The 22465-nt window shown below is 34.8% G+C and overlaps 1 protein-coding gene across 6 annotated transcripts in view; it reads right to left on the reverse strand.

Annotated features, from left to right (window-relative positions):
- SESTD1 (SEC14 and spectrin domain containing 1) overlaps positions 1 to 22465 on the reverse strand; it is a 216507-nt gene that overhangs the window by 36719 nt on the left and 157323 nt on the right. For all 6 annotated transcript variants that reach the window (XM_057551166.1, XM_057551169.1, XM_057551167.1 and 3 more), the window contains 3 exons: positions 10448 to 10561; positions 4153 to 4250; positions 1886 to 1941 (listed from right to left, as the gene is read on the reverse strand). In XM_057551166.1, the coding sequence (XP_057407149.1) occupies positions 1886 to 1941; positions 4153 to 4250; positions 10448 to 10561 (268 nt within the window). The remainder of the gene's footprint in view (positions 1 to 1885; positions 1942 to 4152; positions 4251 to 10447; positions 10562 to 22465) is intronic.

Raw genomic sequence — 22465 nt, forward strand, 5'->3', positions numbered from 1 at the left:
CAGAGCTGACTGTGCTGTTTCTGCATGTAGCTCCCTCCCTCCGTCTGTAATAGCTCCTGCCCACTGATTGTCAGTGGGGGAGGAGGGAGTTGTTGGCCTCTGGACAGGAGTCTGCCCTACCCCCCAGTTGCCGGCATCCAAAACAAAGAAAACTATTCTTTCCACCAAAAAAAAAAAATTTTTTTAAAGTGAATAAATTGCAAATTGTTTTTCTAGGATAATACTATTCCAATTATCATTAAGGAACCCAAAATATGCAAATATTTAAATTCTCTTCTCTTCATCTCTATTCAAGAAAATGTCCTAAACTTAAATGGCTTTAAATAATAGAAACAATTTTTATTATGATTTGGAGGCATTTCCAATTTCTGAAGAATATCCAAGATTGTTTTAAACGTCCCCATTTTATACTCTTTCTATCCCTACTTTAAGAGTCAACAGCATATTAAAAAGGACTTAGTGACATATAAAGATAATTCTAAAATACAAATGTAACAAGTTCCTTAATTCAATGGCTTAAGCAGCTTTTAAAATGTTAAATATAAACATGGAACTAAGTTTTGAATCTAAAGCAATATTTTTAGTGACAGTCTCTTGTACCTTCTAAACATGTAGTAATTCACAGATTACAATTATTTCTTTGTTCTTTCAGGAAGTAAGACCTAAATCATACTGAAAAAACTCAGGAAAACTGAATCGATACAATGAAGATATTCAGAATTTATTTCTTTACTCTTTATTACACTTTATAATTGGAAGAACACCTGTTTTGAAGACTTATGGAAAGTCTTTCTATATATATACACACACATTCGTATTCTTTATATATATATTTCCATAAAAGTCATTAAGATCAGAATATATATATTTTTCTCCTTTGATGACTATTACCTTTAATGTTTTCCTTGTGGATACCATTTACATTAGAGAAGCAGCACCACATAATGATTTCAAAGACCATACTTCAAAACCAAACTGCCTTGGTTAAAGTCCCAAATCTAGCATTACTAGTTGTGTAATCTGCCTAAGTTATTAAACTTTTTAATGCCTCAGTTTCCCCGTCTTAACATTGGGATGACAACAGTACCTACTTCAGTGGGTTGTGGTGAAGGATAAATGAGTTAGCATATATAAAGTACTTAGAACAGCACCTGCTATGCAGTAGGATTAGAATTATGCCCTATTAGAAAAATATATTAGAAATAAAATTAAGGTATTTTCATTTAAAAGAATTCCAATGTGTTCTCTAGAATCTGTGAAACTACTACTAAAGCTATTTGGGCTGGAATATACAAACCATGCAGCACTGAACACACACTACGTGCAAGGCCATTGCAAGGTGCTAAGTGTTTTTACACAGATGATTGTAAAACAGTACAACTAGTGGCTTTGGATTTAGACTTTTTTTTAGTGCTATGGTGATAGAACTTAATAGTTATTTGATCTTGAACAAGTTTTTTAATATCTCTAAGCCTTGGCTTCCTCAAGTAGAGAAAATAATACTAATTATCTCAAGGATAAGCACTTAGAAGTACTTAGAAGAATGAAATATGAAAATACATAAAAATACAATGCTAGAAACATAATGCATATTCAATAATCCTCATAGCAAACCCATCAAACAGAAATTTTTATCTTCATGTTATAGATAAAGAAATAAATTCAAATTCAAATATTTCAAGATAATTGATCATTATTAATAATTTTTAATATTGTAGAGTCTATTAACACATTCTTAGGTTAAACCAAAGAGCAGTTTGAAACACTTCTTGAGTTTCTACGACATAATCCATACTCAAATCAATGTTTATTTCATGAGCCAATTAATGTATGGTTGGTTTAATGGATTATGATTATCACTGATAAATATGTTTTTTCATCTTACCTGTCTGAAGAACAGTTTCAGGATCAACTGATGGAAGAAAGTTTAAATCCACAGACCTGGCAAGCACCAAAAGAGTATTTTTAAAAAACTATATGTATTTCCATTTATATAACTTAAAAAAATCCTTTACATATACTTACCAAAACAGGGGCATACAAATATGAAAATCTGAAGCATACTGTCCTACCAGGCTAATTTCTCTTAAGCATCAGGAAACCCATTAGAGATAATTAAACACTATTAGCCAAAGAAGTATCTATGTGATAAATCACAAAATATACTACTTGGAAAAATATAATTTATCATTATTAACTACAGTATTATTTCAAGTATATCAAAGGAATCCATTTTATTATTTTTCCACTGGATATCTGCTTCAAACTGAAATTTGTCACTATATAACAACCCAGAAACGTTAACATTAAAATTGTGTGCAGCCATCCTCCAATCCAAAGTTTACTTATCTATAGCAATCTTGATATTCGTATGTATGTGTACCCTAGCAGATGTACACTCTTCATGTACTAATTATGTTTCATTTGCAGCTGGACTATGGGCTTTATATTCTTAAACATATATGGAAAGTGGAGAATATGAAGGAAAGATAGAGTACATGGCAAATCAAAGCCTAGGGCCTTGCTACTGTAACTGACAGGTCTTGCTCTATACCTTTCATTTTTGTCAACTGGTCTAGGCCTTCACCTCTTGTATAGCTCAGATGCTTCCTGAGGACTGACACAAAGAAGGTGATGAAAATTTGCAAGAGGGACTTCATTGTGTGGGGTTTAAAAGAGACTAAGTAATAACACTTGAGTTCCTTAGGGAGGGATTGGCAAATACAAGATTTCACTTGACACTTAATGTAGTCACACAAACCATTGTTTCCCAGTGTTTCCCAAAACACTGAATGAGATACTACTGAGTAGAGAAGATGGGGTTCCACTGTCATGTAAGTACGGGAAATTTTAAGAAAGCAATTAAACAGGTTTCTTTACTGCAACACTTTCTCAGAACATGTAATCTGTAAATGTTTACAGTCATTCCCAGAGAAGGAAACATAGTAAACAGCATTAAACTCTATGACCATGAATTCATCTTCTACCAGTACCCTCTTAGGATGTCTTTCCTGGAGAACATGATTTTGAGAAACACCAGACTTACCCTGCTGGACTACTCAGAAAGCAAGAGGTTTGGCAAATTTTTGTCAAGTAACTTGTGTGATATTTTCAATTCCGTAGTATATAAGTGTGTGTGTGTGTGATGTCTATACACACTCACATATTTACATATATGTAAAACTGTTATTTACATTTTTATATGGCCTCTATCTATAAGATAGTAATGTTCCTAAATGTTTGTTGTAACTTTAGATTTTTATTCAAACCATTTGTTTTCATATTTTTACTTTGTTTTAAATCAAGATTTGGTGTTAAAACTATGACCTTCTCACATCCCTCCTATATTATTATCTCAGTTAACTGGTCTATGACTATATTTGGATTCATGGAATAACAAGATGCATTCTATCAAGGTTCCGTTGTATTTTCAAGGTCAGATTCAAAAGAGATAGACAAGGATGAGTGCTGATCCTTTCAAATTTCCTAATGAAAAATTACTGCCTAGTGACTACTTTGTTATTGAGGATTAATTTGCTTCCTACAGTACTTTTTACCTGGGGAAAGGAAATTGGTCTGAAAACTGTTGAGGTTGAAAAGTTCAATGGAAATCTGTAAAATGATAAATCTAGGTAGTTACAATTAGATCCAGTGTCATAAAATACTAAATTCTCGAAGTTAAACTCATGAATATCACATATTTCACAAGGGTGTAGGAGTTCTACAAGATAGTCATTTAAGTGCTAATGTATTTAAATAAGGTTATAATGATTTTATTTCAAGCTGCAACCTTTTCCATATTCTTTACAAGCAAAGTAAAACTCTAAAAAGGCAGAAAATTGTTTCATTCTGAAAACATGTTCTTGAAAAATAGTTATTTTACACAGTGTCAGAAAAAGGTAAATATATTATTATTCAACAAAATTAAAAGTCTTCTGTAAAGAAACCTGGATTCAAATCAATAAATTTTATATGTAAAGCAAATTCTCAAGTATTAAAAAATAAATTTAACACAACTTTTATAGGCGAAGTTTGATTGAATGCAGGCTTGCTTACCTTAGTTCTCTTGGCTTGCATTAACAACAGAGGCTATCTTTTAACACACTAATCATAGCTTTGCAAAGGTGTAATTGTAGGACACTAGACACTTACCTTTCTTTCTCTTGCTGATTTCCTTTATCACTTCCATTGTTAATCAAAGCAAGTTCATCTAATAATGATGTAGATTCCTTTGTAAACTTCTCAAAAACCTAAAGTATGAGATTTTATTAACATGTTAAGGACGATCTTAAAAGTTGATATGTACATAAGGATTTTCAACTAAGAGCAACAGAATTAGTCAAGCAGGATTCTGGTTCCCTCTCTGGAGCTCACTTACTACACTTTAATCACCAGACCACACAGCATAGACAATGCAGACAATGAAGACAAAATTAAAACAATTAAAACAATGAAGACAAAACTGCTTCCTAAAACAATGAATAGTTTTAATGGATAAATAATTTTTTTTATTTAAACACATTAAGAAATTATTTTTATTCCTGAGACAAGTTTATATTTATTCCTGTTCCCATGAGAAATACGTGTACAACAACAGTTTTAACTACATGAACATTATTCAGACCAGTTCTAACCCTCTAATTCCAGTTAAAGACCTTTTCTTTATGTTAGTCTATTAATCATTCTGGTTGCATGTTAATGCTTTAAAAGTTTTATATATAAGCAAGTAGCACAAAAATAAATTAGTTATAATCTTAACATGATTTCTTAAAATATTTCAAAAAAGGGATTTGGGCAAGTCTGCTTAGAATAAAATACACACTCATTTGTTTGATATCATTGTTCAAATATGGTGAAAACAGAACTGGTTATCCATTCTCAAATATCCAAAAGTTCATTATTCTTCAAAAAAATTAGCATATAATCTAATGTGAGTAAATTCTAAGGTTTTTCTTTTAGTCCCAGGCAGTTCGATTAAACAATACTATATTATACAGAGTGGCAAATTTCCAAAATCTGCCCTGAAAAAGAAGATATATTTTCAGAAATGAAAACCTTAACCTGTCAAACTGCTTTTCAACTCAAATTAATGTCTAAATATCCTCTCTGAAAATGGTGTATCAAGGGAAGACAGAAAAAACAAGAAGAACTTGTCAATCCTGACGCCTGTGGAACGAAAACCACATTCACAGAAAGACAGACAAAATGAATATGCAGAGGACTATGTACCAGATGAAGGAAAAAGATAAAACCCCAGAAAAACAACTAAATGAAGTGGAGATAGGTAACCTTCCAGAAAAAAAATTCAGAATAATAACAGTGAAGATGATCTAGGACCTCAGAAAAAGAACAGAGGAAAAGATCGAGACGATGCAAGAAATGTTTAACAAAGACCTAGAAGAATGAAAGAACAAACAGAGATGCACAATACAATAACTGAAATGAAAAATACACTAGAAGGAATCAATAGCAGAATAACTGAGGAAGAAGAATGAATAAGCGACCTGGAAGACAGAAAAGTGGAATTCATTGCCACAGAACAGAATAAAGAAAAAAGAATTAAAACAAATGAAGAGGCCTAAGAGACCTCTGGGACAACATTAAATGCACCAACATTCATTCAAATGCATTATAGGGGTCCCAGAAGGAGAAGAGAGAGAAAGGACCCGAGAAAATATTTAAAGAGATTACAGTCAAAAACTTCCCTAATATGGGAAAGGAAATAGCCACCAAAGTCCAGGAAGTGCATAGAGTCCCAGGCAGGATAAATCCAAGGAGAAACACACCAAGACACATAATAATCAAATTGACAAAAATTAAAGACAAAGAAAAATTATTAAAAGCAACAAGGGAAAAACAACAAGTAACATACAAGGGAACTCCCATAAGGTTAACAGCTGATTTCTCAGCAGAAACTCTACAAGCCAGAAGGGAGTGGCACGATATATTTAAAGTGATGAAAGGGAAGAACCTACAACCAAGATTACTCTACCCAACAAGGATCTCATTCAGATTCGACAGAGAAATCAAAAGCTTTATAGACAAGCAAAAACTAAGACAATTCAGCACCACCAAACCAGCTCTACAACAAATGCTAAAGGAACTTCTCTAAGTGGGAAACATAAGAGAAGAAAAGGACCTACAAACCCAAAACAATTAAGAAAATGGTAATAGGAACATACATATCAATACTCACCTTAAATGCGAATGGATTAAAAGCTCCAACCAAAAGACACAGGCTCACTGAATGGATACAAAAATAAGACCCGTATATATGCTGTCTACAAGAGACCCACTTTAGATCTAGGGACGCATACAGACAGAAAGTGAGGGGATGGAAAAAGATATTCCATGCAAATGGAAATCAAAAGAAAGCTGGAGTAGCAATACTCATATCAGATAAGATAGACTTCAAAATGAAGAATGTTACAAGAGACAAGGAAGGACACTACAAAATGACCAAGGGATCAATCCAAGAAGTTATAACAATTCTAAATATATATGCACCCAACACAGGAGCATCTCAATACATAAGGCAAATGCTAACAGCTATAAAAGAGGAAATCGACAGTAACACAGTAATAGTGGGGGACTTTAACACCTCACTTACACCAGTGGAGATATCATCCAGACAGAAAATTAATAAGGAAACACAAGCTTTAAATGACACAATAGACCAGGCAGATTTAATTGATATTTACAGGACATTCCATCTGAAAACAGCAGATTACACTTTTTCCTCAAGTGCACACGGAACATTCTCAACGATAGATCACACCTTGGATCACAAATCAAGCCTCGGTAAATTTAAGAAAATTGAAATCATACTAAGCATCTTTTCCAACCACAATGCTATGAGATTAGAAATAAATTACAGGGGAAACAAAGTAAAAAACACGAACACATGGAGGCTAAACAATACCTTATTAAATAACCAAGAGATCACTGAAAAAAATCAAAGAAGAAATTTTAAAAACCTAGAGACAAATGACAACGAAAACACGACGATCCAAAGCCTATGGGATGCAGCAAAAGCAGTTCTAAGAGAGAAGTTCATAGCAATACAATCTTACCTCAAGAAAAAAGAAAAATCTCAAATAAACAATCTAACCTTACACCTAAAGGAACTAGAGAAAGAAGAAGAAACAAAACCCAAAGTTAGTAGAAGGAAAGAAATCATAAAGATCAGATCAGAAATAAATGAAAAAGAAATGAAGGAAACAATAGCAAAGATCAATGAAACTAAAAGCTGGTTCTTTGAGAAGATAGATAAAACTGATAAACCTTTAGCCAGACTCATCAAGAAAAAGAGGGAGAGGACTCAAATCAAAATCAGAAATGAAAAAGGAGAAGTTACAGACACCTCAGAAATGCAAAGCATCATAAGGGACTACTACAAGCAACTCTATGCCAATAAAATGGACAACCTGGAAGAAATGGACAAATTCTTACAAAGGTATAACCTTCCAAGACTGAACCAGGAAGAAATAGAAAATATGAACAGACCAATCACAAGTAATGAAATTGAAACTGTGATGAAAAATCTTCCAACAAAAGTCCAGGACCCGATGACTTCACAGGTGAATTCTATCAAACGTTTAGAGAAGAGCTAACACCCATCCTTCTCAAACTCTTCCAAAACATTGCAGAGGAAGGAACACTCCCAAACTCATTCTACGAGGCCACCATCACCCTGATACCAAAATCAGACAAAGATACTACAAAAAAAGAAAATTACAGACCAATATCACTGATGAATATAGATGCAAAAATCCTCAACAAAATACTAGCAAACAGAATCCAACAACACATTAAAAGGATCAAACACCATGATCAAGTGGGATTTATCTCAGGGATGCAAGGATTCTTCAATATACACAAATCAATCAATGTGATATACCATATTAACAAACTGAAGAATAAAAACCATATGATCATCTCAATAGATGCAGAAAAAGCTTCTGACAAAATTCAACAGCGATTTATGATAAAAACTCTCCAGAAAGTGGGCAGAGAAGGAACCTACCTTAACATAATAAAGGCCACATATGACAAACCCACAGCAAACAGCATTCTCAATGGTGAAAAAATGAAAGCATTTCCTCTAAGATCAGGAACAAGACAAGGGTGTCCACTCTCGCCACTATTATTCAACATAGTTTTGGAAGTCCTAGCCACAGCAATCAGAGAAGAAAAAGAAATAAAAGGAATACAAATTGGAAAAGAAGAAGTAAAACTGTCACTGTTTGCAGATGACATGATACTACACATAGAGAATCCGAAAGATGCCACCAGAAAACTTCTAGAGCTAATCAATGAATTTGGTAAAGTTGCAGGATACAAAATTAATGCACAGAAATTTCCTGCATTCCTATACACTAATGATGAAAACTCTGCAAGAGAAATTATGGAAACAATCCCATTCACCACTGCAACAAAAAGAATAAGATGCCTAGGGAAAAACCAAGGAGGTAAAAGACCTGTACTCAGAAAACTATAAGACACTGATGAAAGCAATCAAAGATGACACAGATAGTTGGCAAGTTATACCATGTTCTTGGATTGGAAGAATGAATACTGTGAAAATGACTATACTACCTAAAGCAATCTACAGATTCAATGCAATCCCTATCAAATTACCAATGGCATTTTTTACAGAACTAGAACAAAAAAATCTTAAAATCTGTAAGGAGACACAAAAGACCCTGAATAGCCAAAGCAATCTTGAGGGAAAAAAACAGAGCTGGAGGAATCAGACTCCCTGACTTCAGACTATACTACAAAGCTACAGTAATCAAGACAATATGGTACTGGCACAAAAACAGAAATATAGATCAATGGAACAGGATAGAAAGCCCAGAGATAAACCCACGCACCTATAGTCAACTAATCTATGACAAAGGAGGCAAAGATATACAATGGAGAAAAGACAGTCTCTTCAACAAGTGGTGCTGGGAAAACTGGACAGCTATATGTCAAAGAATGCAATTAGAACACTCCCTAACACCATACACAAAAATAAAGTCAAAATGGATCAAAGACCTAAATGGAAGACCGGGCACTATAAAACTCTTAGAGGAAAACATAGGAAGAACACTATTTGACATCAATCACAGCAAGATCTTTTTTGATCCACCTCCTAGAGTAATGGAAATAAAAACAAAAATAAACAAATGGGACCTAATGAAACTTCAAAGCTTTTGCACAGCAAAGGAAACCATAAGAAGATGAAAAGACAACCCTCAGAATGGGAGAAAATATTTGCAAACGAATCAACGGACAAAGGATTAATCTCCAGAATATAGAAACAGCTCATACAGCTCAATATTAAAAAAAAAAACAACCCAATCAAAAAATGGGCAGAAGACCTAAATAGACATTTCTCCAAAGAAGATATACAGATGGCCAAGAGGCACATGAAAAGCTGCTCAGCATCATTAATTATCAGAGAAATGCAAATCAAAACTACAATGAGGTGTCACCTCACACCTGTTAGAATGGGCATCATCAGAGAATCTACAAATAACAAATGCTGGAGAGGGTGTGGAGAAAAGGGAACTCTCTGGCACTGTTGGTGGGAATGTAAATTGATACAGCCACTATGGAGAACAGTATGGAGGTTCCTTAAAAAACTAAAAACAGAATTACCATATGACCCAGCAATCCCACTACTGGGCATATACCCAAAGGAAACCATAATTCAAAAAGAGTCATGTACCACAATGTTCACTGCAGCACTATTTACAATAGCCAGGACATGGAAGCAACCTAAATGCTCATTAACAGACGAATGGATAAACAAGATGTGGCACATATATACAACAGAGTATTACTCAGCCATGATAAGGAACGAAACTGGGTCATTTGTAGAGACGTGGATGGACCTGGAGACTGTCATACAGAGTGAAATAAGTCAGAAAGAGAAAAACAAATATTATATATTAACGCATATATGTGGAATCTAGAAAAATGGTACAGATGAACTGGTTTGCAAGGCAGAAATAGAGACACAGATGTAGAGAACAAACGTATGGATGCCAAGGGGGGAAAGCAGTGGGCAGGGGTTGTGGTGGGATGAATTGGAAGATTGGGATTGACATATATACACTGATATGTATAAAATAGATAACTAATAAGAACCTGCTGTATAAAAAAAATGGTGTATCAACTAGATTACCTCTCAGGAAATTATGCTGCTGTTATTCAACTCAAAACATTTACAACTTTGACTATAATACTACTACTAATGACAACAGTAATAGCTAATATTTGTGAGTCTGACTCCAGAGTATATGCCTTCCAGCATTATGCTATCATGTGGTATGCATTATATTTCTTTAGTTTTGTAAAAAGTAAACAATCTACTTTTCAGTTGATTAAAATTAAAAAGCCATCAAAATGTCTTATTTATATATAATAACATGTTATCTCATTGTAATATACCAACCAGCCTCTTATTTAACCAGTCCATATGATCATAGGTGAGACTCCCACCAAAATCTTCTGTTAACTGGCATGGTTCTATATAACGAGTCAATTTATTGGCAGACACTAAAATAACCTAGAAAGGTAAAAAGAAAAGAAAAAAAAAAACTTAGTAAGCCACTATTAATGTCCATGAAAAGTGACGAGAAGGTAAAATTGATTAGCATATGCAATACTATTTCCAACATGATGAAATATTACATAGATATTTATTTAAATAATACAACAGCATTTAAAATCAATTCAATAAATTGTGGCTATCTGTTAAAAAATAAGCTATCATAAACCATTTATAATAACACATTTTAAAAAACAAGAGATGTTAGTAGCTCAGATGAAATATTTTCAAGATCTTATCAATATGAATAATTTCTTGGTAGTAAAAATCAATTCCTTTAGTACAAGGATGTATTCGTCAAGGAATTTTCACGTGGTCTTAAAATTAGCTAGGTACACTACAATAATAAGTACAAATGAATAATAAATCTGGAAATCAAAAACTTATATACTTTTCTAATATGAAATTTCTCTATCATTCCTTTGATTATATATTAACAAAACATATCCTCTAATAGTAGAGTAAAACTCAGGATAGCACATACTAATATTTAATTTGAAAAACAGAACTAGAAAGTAGGGAGAAGCCCAGAGAATTCATAAACTTGAAACTTACCCATTAAAATGATACTCTTTAAACTTTAAAAGATTTCAAACACAAATTACAAAATGAAGAAAGATACCATTTTAGCACTAAATAAAACTTCAATAAAGATACACATGAGTATTAAAAAAATACACATGTGGGAGAAAGATATTCAAATGGTAGTGTTAGTGCAGAAGACTTGATAAGAAAAATAACGTGTCCAACGTGTCCATCCCCACCCTAAACAACAACAAAGCCCAGATAATATGCAAAATTGAAACTTTTCTGAAACTCCTCAGAGAGCTGAGGTCACAGAAAAACCAACTAGTCTGAATACGCAGAGAAGACAGGCACCATAGAGAAAGCGGTAGAAGGGGTGACTATCAAATGTGAGGATCAAATCTTTGGGGACGATGGAATTATTCTGTATCTTAACTGTGATGAAGGATTTATGACTATATCTGTTTGTCATATCTCAAAATTGTAGGCTAAAAAAGGAATTTTACTGTATGTAAATTATACCTTGATAAACTTAACTTTAAAAAAAAGGGGGGGAATAAACTCAACAACATAAGGAGGACTTGTGAAAGAACTACTAGGGAAAGAAAGAAGGAAAAGAAAAATTCAGAAACATACCCAATATGCAAAACTAGGTATATCCATACTATATATGAAGTTGTAATGTAAACAGTAAATTAGGGGAAATAACCAAGACTACAAAATGCTTTGCTAAAAGGGGGGAAGGGGAGTCACCTTAGGAAGATAACAAAAACATGGTATCTAAAGTTCATAAAAGGGGACTTCCCTGGTGGCACAGTGGTTAAGAATCCACTGCCAACGCAGAGGACATGGGTTCAACCCCTGGTCCAGGAAGATCCCACATGCCGCGGAGTAACTAAGCCCATGCACCACAACTACTGAGCCTGCGCTCTAGAGCCCGTGTGCCACAACTACTGAGCCAGTGCAACTAGAGCCCGTGCTCTGCAACAAGAGAAGCCACTGCAATGAGAAGCCCACGCCCTGCAATGAAGAGTAGCCCCCACTCAATGCAACTAGAGAAAGCCCACACGCAGCAACAAAGACCCAACGCAACCAAAAATAAATCAATAAAAATAAAAAATAAAATAAAAAAATTTTTTAAAGTTCATAAAACTATCAGAGAAAAATAAATCCTGTCATAATTATAGTTTATAATAAACTGCTATTGGTAACAACACATTAAATGTCTTAGATGCTTATGTTAGAAAAGAAAGGCTAATGAATAATGAGCTAAGTGACCTACCTAAGAAGTTGGGGGGCAGGGAGTGGGAGGAGAACAACAGAATACATCCAAAGAAAAGAGAAGGAAGGGGAGAAATCAAGAAATAAAGCCAAAAGTTGTTCCTTGAAAAGACTAAAATGAAATCAACAAAGTTCTGATAAGGTAAAGCAAGAAGAAAAGGAAGGTACACATAAATAACACTAAGAATAAAAAGAACATGGCTACATAGACAGCAGCGATTTAAAAGATACAGATGGACACAGGACATGCTTTTGTCAATAACTATGCAAATTTAGAAGAAATGGAAAAATTCCTATAAAAAAAGTAATTTATCAAAACTGACATTAAAAAACCCCAGAACACCTATAATCAATGAGGTGAAGTGAATCACTATATTCTTTTCATTTTCAGTGATCATACTGTTAGTGGTAGTTTTAGCATTGCTATTCAGAGATCACTTGATGAAAAAGAAAGCAAATGATTAATATGGGTTATTCTTATCCTCCTATCCCTCATGTCCTTGAGAAAACAGAATTCTTGAGAAGGAAGACGTGAAAGGGAAAAGGTTACCCTTATGGTCTTCAATTTGAATTGGAAGTATCAGATTAAACTCATGATGTATTTCATTTTAAATAAAAACATGCACACTCACATAATATAAATTTTCTAGTTCTGTCCACTGAAACGTTTAGAAATAATGACGAAGGCATTCTGTAGAAATGCACACTCCTAGCATCCCAGATTGTTGTCTTCAAATACTGTTTCCCCCTAAATGGAATCAAGGTTCCTTGGAGAAATGGCCAATTCTAGGTCTGGGGCTGGAAATACACATGGTGAGCTTGTAACATCTTCCCATTCAAATATCAAGAAAGTCATCCAAGACTTTTAGGGTTGTGCCAAAAGGTCCGGAAAAGGCATCCACTGGCCAAATAAGTAACAATTTGCATATCAATTCAAATCCTTTAATAAACTAAAGGATCTAGGCATTGAACATCAATGGCTGCTAATATCACAAAAAAAGAAGACAACTATTATGAGCTTCATGATCAAGGAAACATCATCACCAGTGAACAGCCTTGGAAAAAGAAATTCAGGTCTTATTCTAATCAACTGTTTGAATCTAACTATGAATTCATGGAAATACAGAGATGCAAAAGAGGAGAATAATATGTTAAACTACACCACGTGGATGCTCACTGAAACAAAAAATCCTGTAAAACACATATCCTGGTCTCCCCAAGGAAAAAAAAAATTGTGTAAGAAAAGAGAAAGAGAAATTAAGATTAAAAAGCTTAATTTAATGGACTAACACAAAATTCCACAACCAATAATAAGAGAATTACATATTCTTTTTAAGCAAACAAGAAATATTTAAAAATTTGAGTGTATATCAGGTCATAAAGAAAACCTTGGTACATTTCAAAGGAAATAACTCATAACGTTCTATCACCACAATGAAATTAAGTTAGAAATCAATAACCAATCAAATCAGAAATCATTAACAAGATTTTAAAACCTATCCATTTGGAAAGGCATCTCAAACCAATCACAATATCTGGACAGTATCTGGATCCTAATTCAAAGAAATAAATCAATCTGTGTGCATTCACAATTTATGTATAAATTTATGAATAAATTTTAAAATATATTATTTATACAAAATATTTTTATATATTACTAAATCCTTTTATAACATTCATCAAATTTGAAACCAACTGGTTCTTTGATATTAAGGAACTATTTATTTTAAGGCATGATAATGGTCTTGGGCTGTATTTTTAAAAAAATAGGTCTGCAGACATTCAAATGTCTTAAATTTCCTTCACTATAACATCCCCAGCCTTCCTTGGGCAAAGTGGATAGGGGTAAGGATGGGGCAGGTGGACCATGGGTTGACAGTTGTTAGAACTGGGTATAGGGATACATGGAGTTAACTATAATATTCTGTTTACTTTTTGATGTGTTCATAACTCCTTATAATAAAAATACTAAAAAACTAAAACACATATAAATCTCTCTTTTAAAAAAATCTTCCCAGAAAGAAAATACCAGGCCCAGCCAATTTACAAGTGAGTTTTAAAAATTAAAGAACAAAGGATCAATCAAGATGGCCAAGGAGGAGTATGTGGAACTCGCCTCCCCCTCATGAACACATCAAAAGTACATCTACGTGTGGAACAATTCTCACTGAAGATGAACTGGAAACTGGCAGAAAGACTCCCATACAAGAAAGACTATAAGATCCACATGGAATCAGGTAGGAAGGGAAAAGACATGATAAGGTCGGGACCTGTGCCCCTGAAAGGGGACACAGAGGAAAAGAGAGATTACATAGGTGGAGACCCGCCCTGGGGAGTGAGCAGTTCAAGCCACAGACTGGGCATCTCACTCTTGGGGTCCAACACAGGGGAGACAGGCCCGTGGCTGGCTGGAGGACTGCTGGGACTAACTGGAGGGGTATGGGAAGCCTGGACTCCATTTGTGAGAAGAGTGCATGCTGGTTTGCCCATGAGGCAATGAGGAGAGAACAGACTGAGGACCATCCAGTGGCTGCAGGGTTTCCTGTGACTGCCTCAGTGCATATCCCAGCCGAAGCCAAGCAAAGGCTCCAGGCCTGCTTACTCCATGTTGCAAGTGGTACTGGATCTAGGGGGTCACATGACCAGGAGAAAGCTCAGCTGTGGATTCAGAGGCAACTCGGTTGCAGAGCAGCGACAGCCACTGTTGCGCATACTCAGGCAGTGCATCAGAAGCAGCCCAGAACTCTGACAGCAGCCACTCCACTACAGCTCACCTCCCAATACACACTGAGACCACGAGGCCCCACCTGCCCTGTGGTGTGGCTTCACGACAGGGCAATGGTGGCAGAGGCTGGGGGTGTGATTGGCTGGGGCTGACAAAGGGGACTTGGACCCCAAGGCTGTGTCTGAGTGAAGGGGGAGAAATAATTGCTGGCAACTGCAAGGCAGTGCAGCTTAGAATCTGTCTGCAGGCAAAATAAGCCAAGAGTGCACACAGGCCCCACTTGCTTCAGCACTCCCTCACTCTGGGTCAAGGGTCATGGTACTGGGAAAGGGGAAAGCACACACTTAAAGGGAACAAAGTCAGCGCAGGCCTGACCTTCAGGGCTTCTGCTCCACCAACTTGGGATCAGACCCCACACCTGAAAGGGCAGTGATGGCCACTGAGCAGAGGAGAAGCCTCGTCTCATACCTGTCTACAGCTCTGGCCCCTCCATCTCCAGTGCCACCTCTTACCAAGGTGATAGTGGCCAGCATACCCTGAGGAAAGACATGACTGGCATCCACGTCAAATGCAGCTCTCCAACCACTGGGCACTGGGCATATGCAGTCTGTACAGGAACGATCCCACATAAGGACAGCCCTTTAAGACCCAATAGGTAATTATTTCACCGAAATTCAGAGAGACAGAGAAAGTTAAGTAAAATGAAAAGGCAGAGGAACTGGTCTCAAATGAAATAGCAAGAGAATAACCAGAAAAAAAATAATGAAACAGAAATGAACAATTTACAGAAAAAGAAATCAAAGCATTAGTAATAAGAATGTTAACTGAATTAGGGAAAAGAATAGATTAACACAGTGAGAATTTTAACAAGGAACTAGAAAAAAGCAAGAAAAACCCAATCAGAAATGAAGGATTCAATAACTGAAATAAAAAACACACTAGAAGGAATGAATAGCAGACTAAGTGGTGCAGTCTTCTGCACAGAATAATGGCAATCATCCAGTCAGAACAGCAAAAAGAAAAACAAATTTTTAAAAATGAGAGTAATTTAAGAGATCTTTGGGATAACATTAAACATATCAACTTTCGCATTATAGGGGTCCCAGAAGGAGAAAAGAGAAAGAAGAGGATCAAAAATGTATTTGATGAGATTATGGCTGAAAACTTCCCAATCCTGAAGAAAGAAGCAGATATCTATGTACAAGAGGCACAGAGGGTCCCAAATAAGATGAAACCAAACAGATCCATACCAAAACATGCCATAATTAAAATGGCAAAAGTTAAAGACAGAATTCTAAAGGCAGCAAGAGAAAAACAAAGATTCATACACAAGGGAATCCCCATAAGGCTATCAGCTGATTTTTCTGCAGAAACTTTGCAGGTCAGAGGACAGTGGCATGATATACCTAAAGTGCTAAAAGGGAAAAAACTGCAACCTAGGATACTCTACCCAGCAAGATTATCACTTAGGAACGAAGAAGAGATTAAAAAAAAATACTTCTCAGACAAGCAAAAACTAGAAGTGTTCATCAGTACTAAATCAATTCTAAAAGAAGTGTTAAAGGGTCTTCTCCAAGTGGAAAGGAAGTTAAGAATCCATGGAAAAGGGAAAATCTCACTAGGACAAGCAAATATACAGTAAGGGCTGAGTAACAACCACTTAAATAAGCTAGTACAAAGATTAAAACACAAAAAATTATAAAAGCAACTATAACTTTATATAAACAGTGAAGGCATAAAATGAAGATATAAAATGTGACATCAAAAACACAAAGTGGAAGGAGTAAAATATGTAGATATTTTAGAATGTGTTTGAATTTAAACGACTACCAGTTTAAAACAAGTAGGTATAGTTATAAGTCAACATATATGAAGCCCATGGTAACCACAAATCAAAAAACTTCAATAAATACACAAAAACTGAGAAGAAAGAAACAGAAGCATAATATTAAAGAAAATCATCAAACCACAAGGGAAGAAACAAAAAGAAGAAATCAACAGAGAAGAAACTACAAAAACAACCAGAAAACAAGTAATAAAATGGCAATAATTACATGCCTATCAATAATTACTTTAAATGTCAATGGACTAAATGCTCCAATCAAAAGACACACTGTGGCTGACTGGATAAAAAACAAGAGTCATCTACATTCTGCCCATAAGAGACTCACTTCAGTGCTAAAGGCATACATAGACTGAAAGTGAGAGATGGAAAAAGATATTTCATGCAAATGGAAATGATGAGAAAGCAGGGACAAAACAGACTTTTTTTTAAAAAAGGCTATAACAAAAGATAAAGAAGGACATTATATAATGATAAAGGTATCAATACAAGAAGAGGATTTTACACTGGTTAACATATATAAACCCAAAACAGGAGCACTTAAATATATAAAGCAAATAGTACAGATATAAAGGGAGAAACTGACAATAATATTGGGTTGGCCAAAAAGTTCATTTGGGTTTTTCCATAAGATGTTACGGAAAAACCCAAATGAACTTTTTGGCCAACCCAATAAAATAGTAGTAGGGGACTTGAGCATCCCACTTACATCAATAGACATCTTCCAGACAGAAAATCAGTAAGGCAACAGCGGTCTTAAATGAAACAATATACCAGCTGAACTTAACAGATGTCTACAAAACATTTCATCCAAAAATAGCAGAATACACATTCTTTTCAAGTGCACGTGGAATGTTCTCCAGGAATGATCACAAGCTAGTCCACAAAACAAGTCTCAACAAATTTAAGAGAACAGAGATTATATCAAGTATTTTTTCCAACCACAACAGAATGAAACTAGACATCAATTACAGAAAGAAAAATGGGAAAACCACAAATATGTGGAGACTAAACAACATGCTACAAAAAACACCAATGGGGAAGAAATCAGAGAGGAAATCAGAAAATACCTGAAGACAAATGAAAATGGAAATACAACTTTCCAAAATCTATGGGGTGCACCAAAAACAGTTCTAAGTGGGAAGTTTGCAGCGATACAGGCCTTCCTCAAGAAACAAGAAAAATTTCAGATAAACAACCTAACCTACCATCTGAAGGAATTAGAAAAAGAAATACAAACAAAGCCTGAAGTCAGCAAAAGAAAGGAAATAATAAAGATCAGAGAAGAAATAAATGAAATAGATACCAAAAGAGAGAAGAGATCAATGACACCAAGAGCTGGTTCTCTAAAAAAATAAACAGAATTGATCAACCTTTAGACAGGCTCACCAAGAAGAAAAGAGAGAAACCAAATAAACCAAAGAAAAAAGAAAAAAAGGAGGAATAACAATTGATACCAGATATAAAAAAAAAAATCGCAAGAGAATACTACCAACAGTTATATGCCAACCAAATGGACAACCTAGAAGAAATAGACAAATTTCTAGATATGTACAACCTGCCAAGACTGAATCAAGAAGAAACACACAATCTGAACAGACTCATCACTAGTGGCAAACCAGAATTTGTAATTTAAAAAACTCCTAGCAAACAAAAGCCCCGGACTGACTGGATGGCTTCACAGGGAAATTCTACAAAACATACAAAGAAGAACTAATACCAATTCTTCACAAACTATTCCAAAAAACCGAAGATGAAGGAACAATCCTAAATGGATTCTACGAGGCCAGCATTACTCTGATACCAAAACCAGACAAAGACACTGCAAAAAAAAAAGAAAATTACAGGCCAATATCTTTGATAAATATAGATGCAAAAATCCTCAACAAAATATTAGCTAACTGAACCCAACAATATATAAAAAGGGTCATATACCATGATCAAGAGGGATTTATTCCAGGGATGCAAGAATGGTTCAATATTCAGAAATCAATGTCATACACCTCATTAACAAAAGGATAAAAATCACAGGATCATCTCAGTAGACACAGAAAAAGCATTTGACAAAATTCAACATGCATTCATGATTAAAACTCTGATCAAAGTGGATCTAGAGGGAACATATCTCAACATAATAAAAGTCAGTTATGACAAACCCACAGCTAACATCATACACAATGGTAAAAAGCTGAAAGCCTTTCCTCTAAATTCAGGAACAAGACAAGGATGCCCACTCTCACCACTTTTATTCAACACAATTTTGGAAGTCCTAGCAATAAGTGGTGCCGGGAAAACTAAACAGCTACATCTAAAAGAATGAGATTAGATCATTTCCTCACACCATATACAAAAATGAACTCAAAATGGATTAAAGACCTGAATGTAAAACCTGAAACCATAAAATCCTTAGAGGTGAACATAGAACATTCTTTGACACAGATTGTAGCAGTATTTTTTTGGATCTGTCTCCTAAGGGAAAAAAAAGAATTAGTAAATAAAAGCAAAAATAAACAGATGGGACCTAATCAAACTTAAAAGCTTTTTCACAGAAAAGGAAACCATCAACAAAACAAAAAGACAACCTACTGAATGGTAGAAAGTATTTGGAAATGATATGACCAATAAGGAGTTAATATCCAAATAATATGACCAATAAGGGTTAATAAACAGCTGATACAACTCAATATCAAAAAACCCAAACAACCTGATAAAGAAATGGGCAGAAGACTTGAATAGACATTTTTCCAAAGAAGTCATACAGACGGCCAACAGGCACATGAAAAGATGCTCAATCTTGCTAATCGTCAGAGAAATGCAAATCAAAACTACAATGAGATATCACCTCATATCTGTCAGAATGGCTATCACCAAAAAGACCACAAATAACAAATGTTGGCGAGAATGTGGAGAAAAGGGACCACACTACATTGTTGGTGAGAATGTAAATTGGTGCAGCCACTGTGGAAAACAGTATGGAGTTTCCTCAAAAAAACTAAAAATAGAACTACCATATGATCTAGAAATTCCACTCCTGGGTATATATCCAGAAAAAACAAAAACACTAATTCATAGATACATGCACCCCAATGTTCATAGTAGCACTATTTACAACAGCCAAGATACAGAAGCAACCCAAGTGTCCACTAACAGATGAATGGATAAAGATGTGGTGTGTGTGTGTGTGGGTATATGTGTGTATATATATATATATGTGTGCCTGTGTGTAAATACACACAGGCACACACACACACACACACATATATATATAAAATGGCATATTACTCAGCCATAAAAAAAAACAAATTCAGCCATTTGCAGCAACATGGATGCACCTAGAGATTATTATGCTTAGTGAAATAAGTCAGACAAAAAAAGATAAATACTATATGTTATCAATTATTTGTGGAAGTTAAAATATAAAATGAACGATTATATGTAGCAAAACAGAAACAAACTCATAGATACAGAGAACAAACTAGTGGTTACCAGTGGGGAGAGGGGAGGGGGGAGGGGCAAGATGGGGGTATGGAATTAAGAGATACAAATTACTATGTATAAAATAGATAAGCAACAAGAATATATTATACTGCCCAGGGAATTATAGCCATTGTTTTGTAATAACTTTTAATGGTGTATAATCTCTAAAAATACTAAATCATTATGCTGTACACCCAAAACTAATGTAATAGTGTAAATTAACTATACTTCAACTAATTGACATCAAAGAACAGATCATTTCAATCTTTTTTTAAAAATGTTTAAAAAGTATTTATTTATTCATTTATTTATTTATGGCTGCATCAGGTCTTAGCTGCGGCATGCAGGAGCTTTCATTGCAGCACACAGGCTCTCTAGTTGTGGCACATGGGCTTAGTTGCCCCACAGCATGTGGGATCTTAGTTCCCCGACCAGGGATTGAACCCACGTCCCCTGCATTGGAAGGCGGACTCTTAGCCACTGGACCACGAGGGAAGTCTCCCAGATCATTTCTATCTTAAACAAATGCTTCCAAAGAATAGAAATTCAGCGAATACTCCAACTCATATTATGAGACTAGGATAACATTGAAACCCAACAACAATTTGAGAAAAGAAAAAACCATAATGAATGGCAAATATCCAGGTTTAGCCGGTATCAAGTGTCAGCAAAGCTGTTGGGCAGCATGAATTCTTACACAGCAGAAGTGGATAAATAAATTAAAACACCTTTGGAAAACAATTTGGCATTATCTTGAAAATTTGAACATTTCTAAAACCTATGCCTGGCTATTCTTCAAGCAGAAAAATCTTATACATATTTATCAGGAGACGTATGTAAGAATATTTATAAACATCATTCATAATGTCAAGAGAATGGAAACAACACAAATGTCCATCAATAGGAGAATAAGTAAATTGTTTTTATTCACAGAATGGAATAACATTCAGCAGTGAAAATGAATCGACTACATCTACTGTAAGAATATGCATAAATCTTAAACATATAATGATGAGTGAGAAAAAGCAAGGTACTGAAGACTAAAATCATATTATTTATAAAGTTCAAAAATAGGTGAAACTATATTATTTAAGAATAAATAATATCTTTAAATGGGAACTCTATAGAAATAGATATAAAAGAATAATAAAAGATTTTAAACTCAATTAAATTAACTCAAAATGGTTTAAAGATTTCAACGTTAAGACCTGAAACCTTAAAACTCCTGGAAGCAAACATATGCTGTAAGTTCCTTGACAGAGGTCTTGGCACTGATTTTTTTTAATCTGACACCGAAAGCAAAAGCAACAAAAGCAAAAATAAGTAAGTGGGACTACATCATACTAAAAAGCTTCTGCATAGCAAAGGGAACCATCAACAAAATGAAAAGGCAACCAACTGAATGGGAGACAGTATTTAGAAATCATATATCTGATAAGGGACTAATATCTAAAATGTATAAAGAACTCATACAACTTAATAGCAAAATAACAAACATCCGATTAAAAAATGGGTAGAAAATCTGAACAGATATTTTCCAAAGAAGACATAAAGATGGCCAACAGGTTCAACATCATTAATCATCAGGGAAACGCAAATCAAAACTACAATGAGATATAATCTCACACTTGCTAGAATGGCTATTATCAAATAGACAAGAAATAACACGTGTTGGCAAGAATGTGGAGAAAACAGAACCCTTGTGCACTGCTGGTGGGAATGTAAACTGGTGCAGCCACTACGGAAAACAGCGCGGAGGTTCCTCCAAAACCTCTGTACCTTCTGGATAAGTCAGGAGGAGAAAGAAAAATAGTGTCTCTTATATGTGGGATCTTAAAAATTAGCAAACAAAAACAAAAACAAGCTCATAAATACAGAGAACAGCTTGGTGGTTGCCAGAGGTGGGGTGGGGGTTGGAAGAAATGGGTGAAGGGGGTCAAAGGGTATAAAGAAAAAAAAATAATGTATTTTAAATGAAAAAAACTGCTTATAGTTTTAAAAAGGGGAATAT

The sequence above is a fragment of the Balaenoptera acutorostrata genome, chromosome 8, assembly GCF_949987535.1.
Source record: "Balaenoptera acutorostrata chromosome 8, mBalAcu1.1, whole genome shotgun sequence".
Classification (NCBI taxonomy): domain Eukaryota; kingdom Metazoa; phylum Chordata; class Mammalia; order Artiodactyla; family Balaenopteridae; genus Balaenoptera; species Balaenoptera acutorostrata.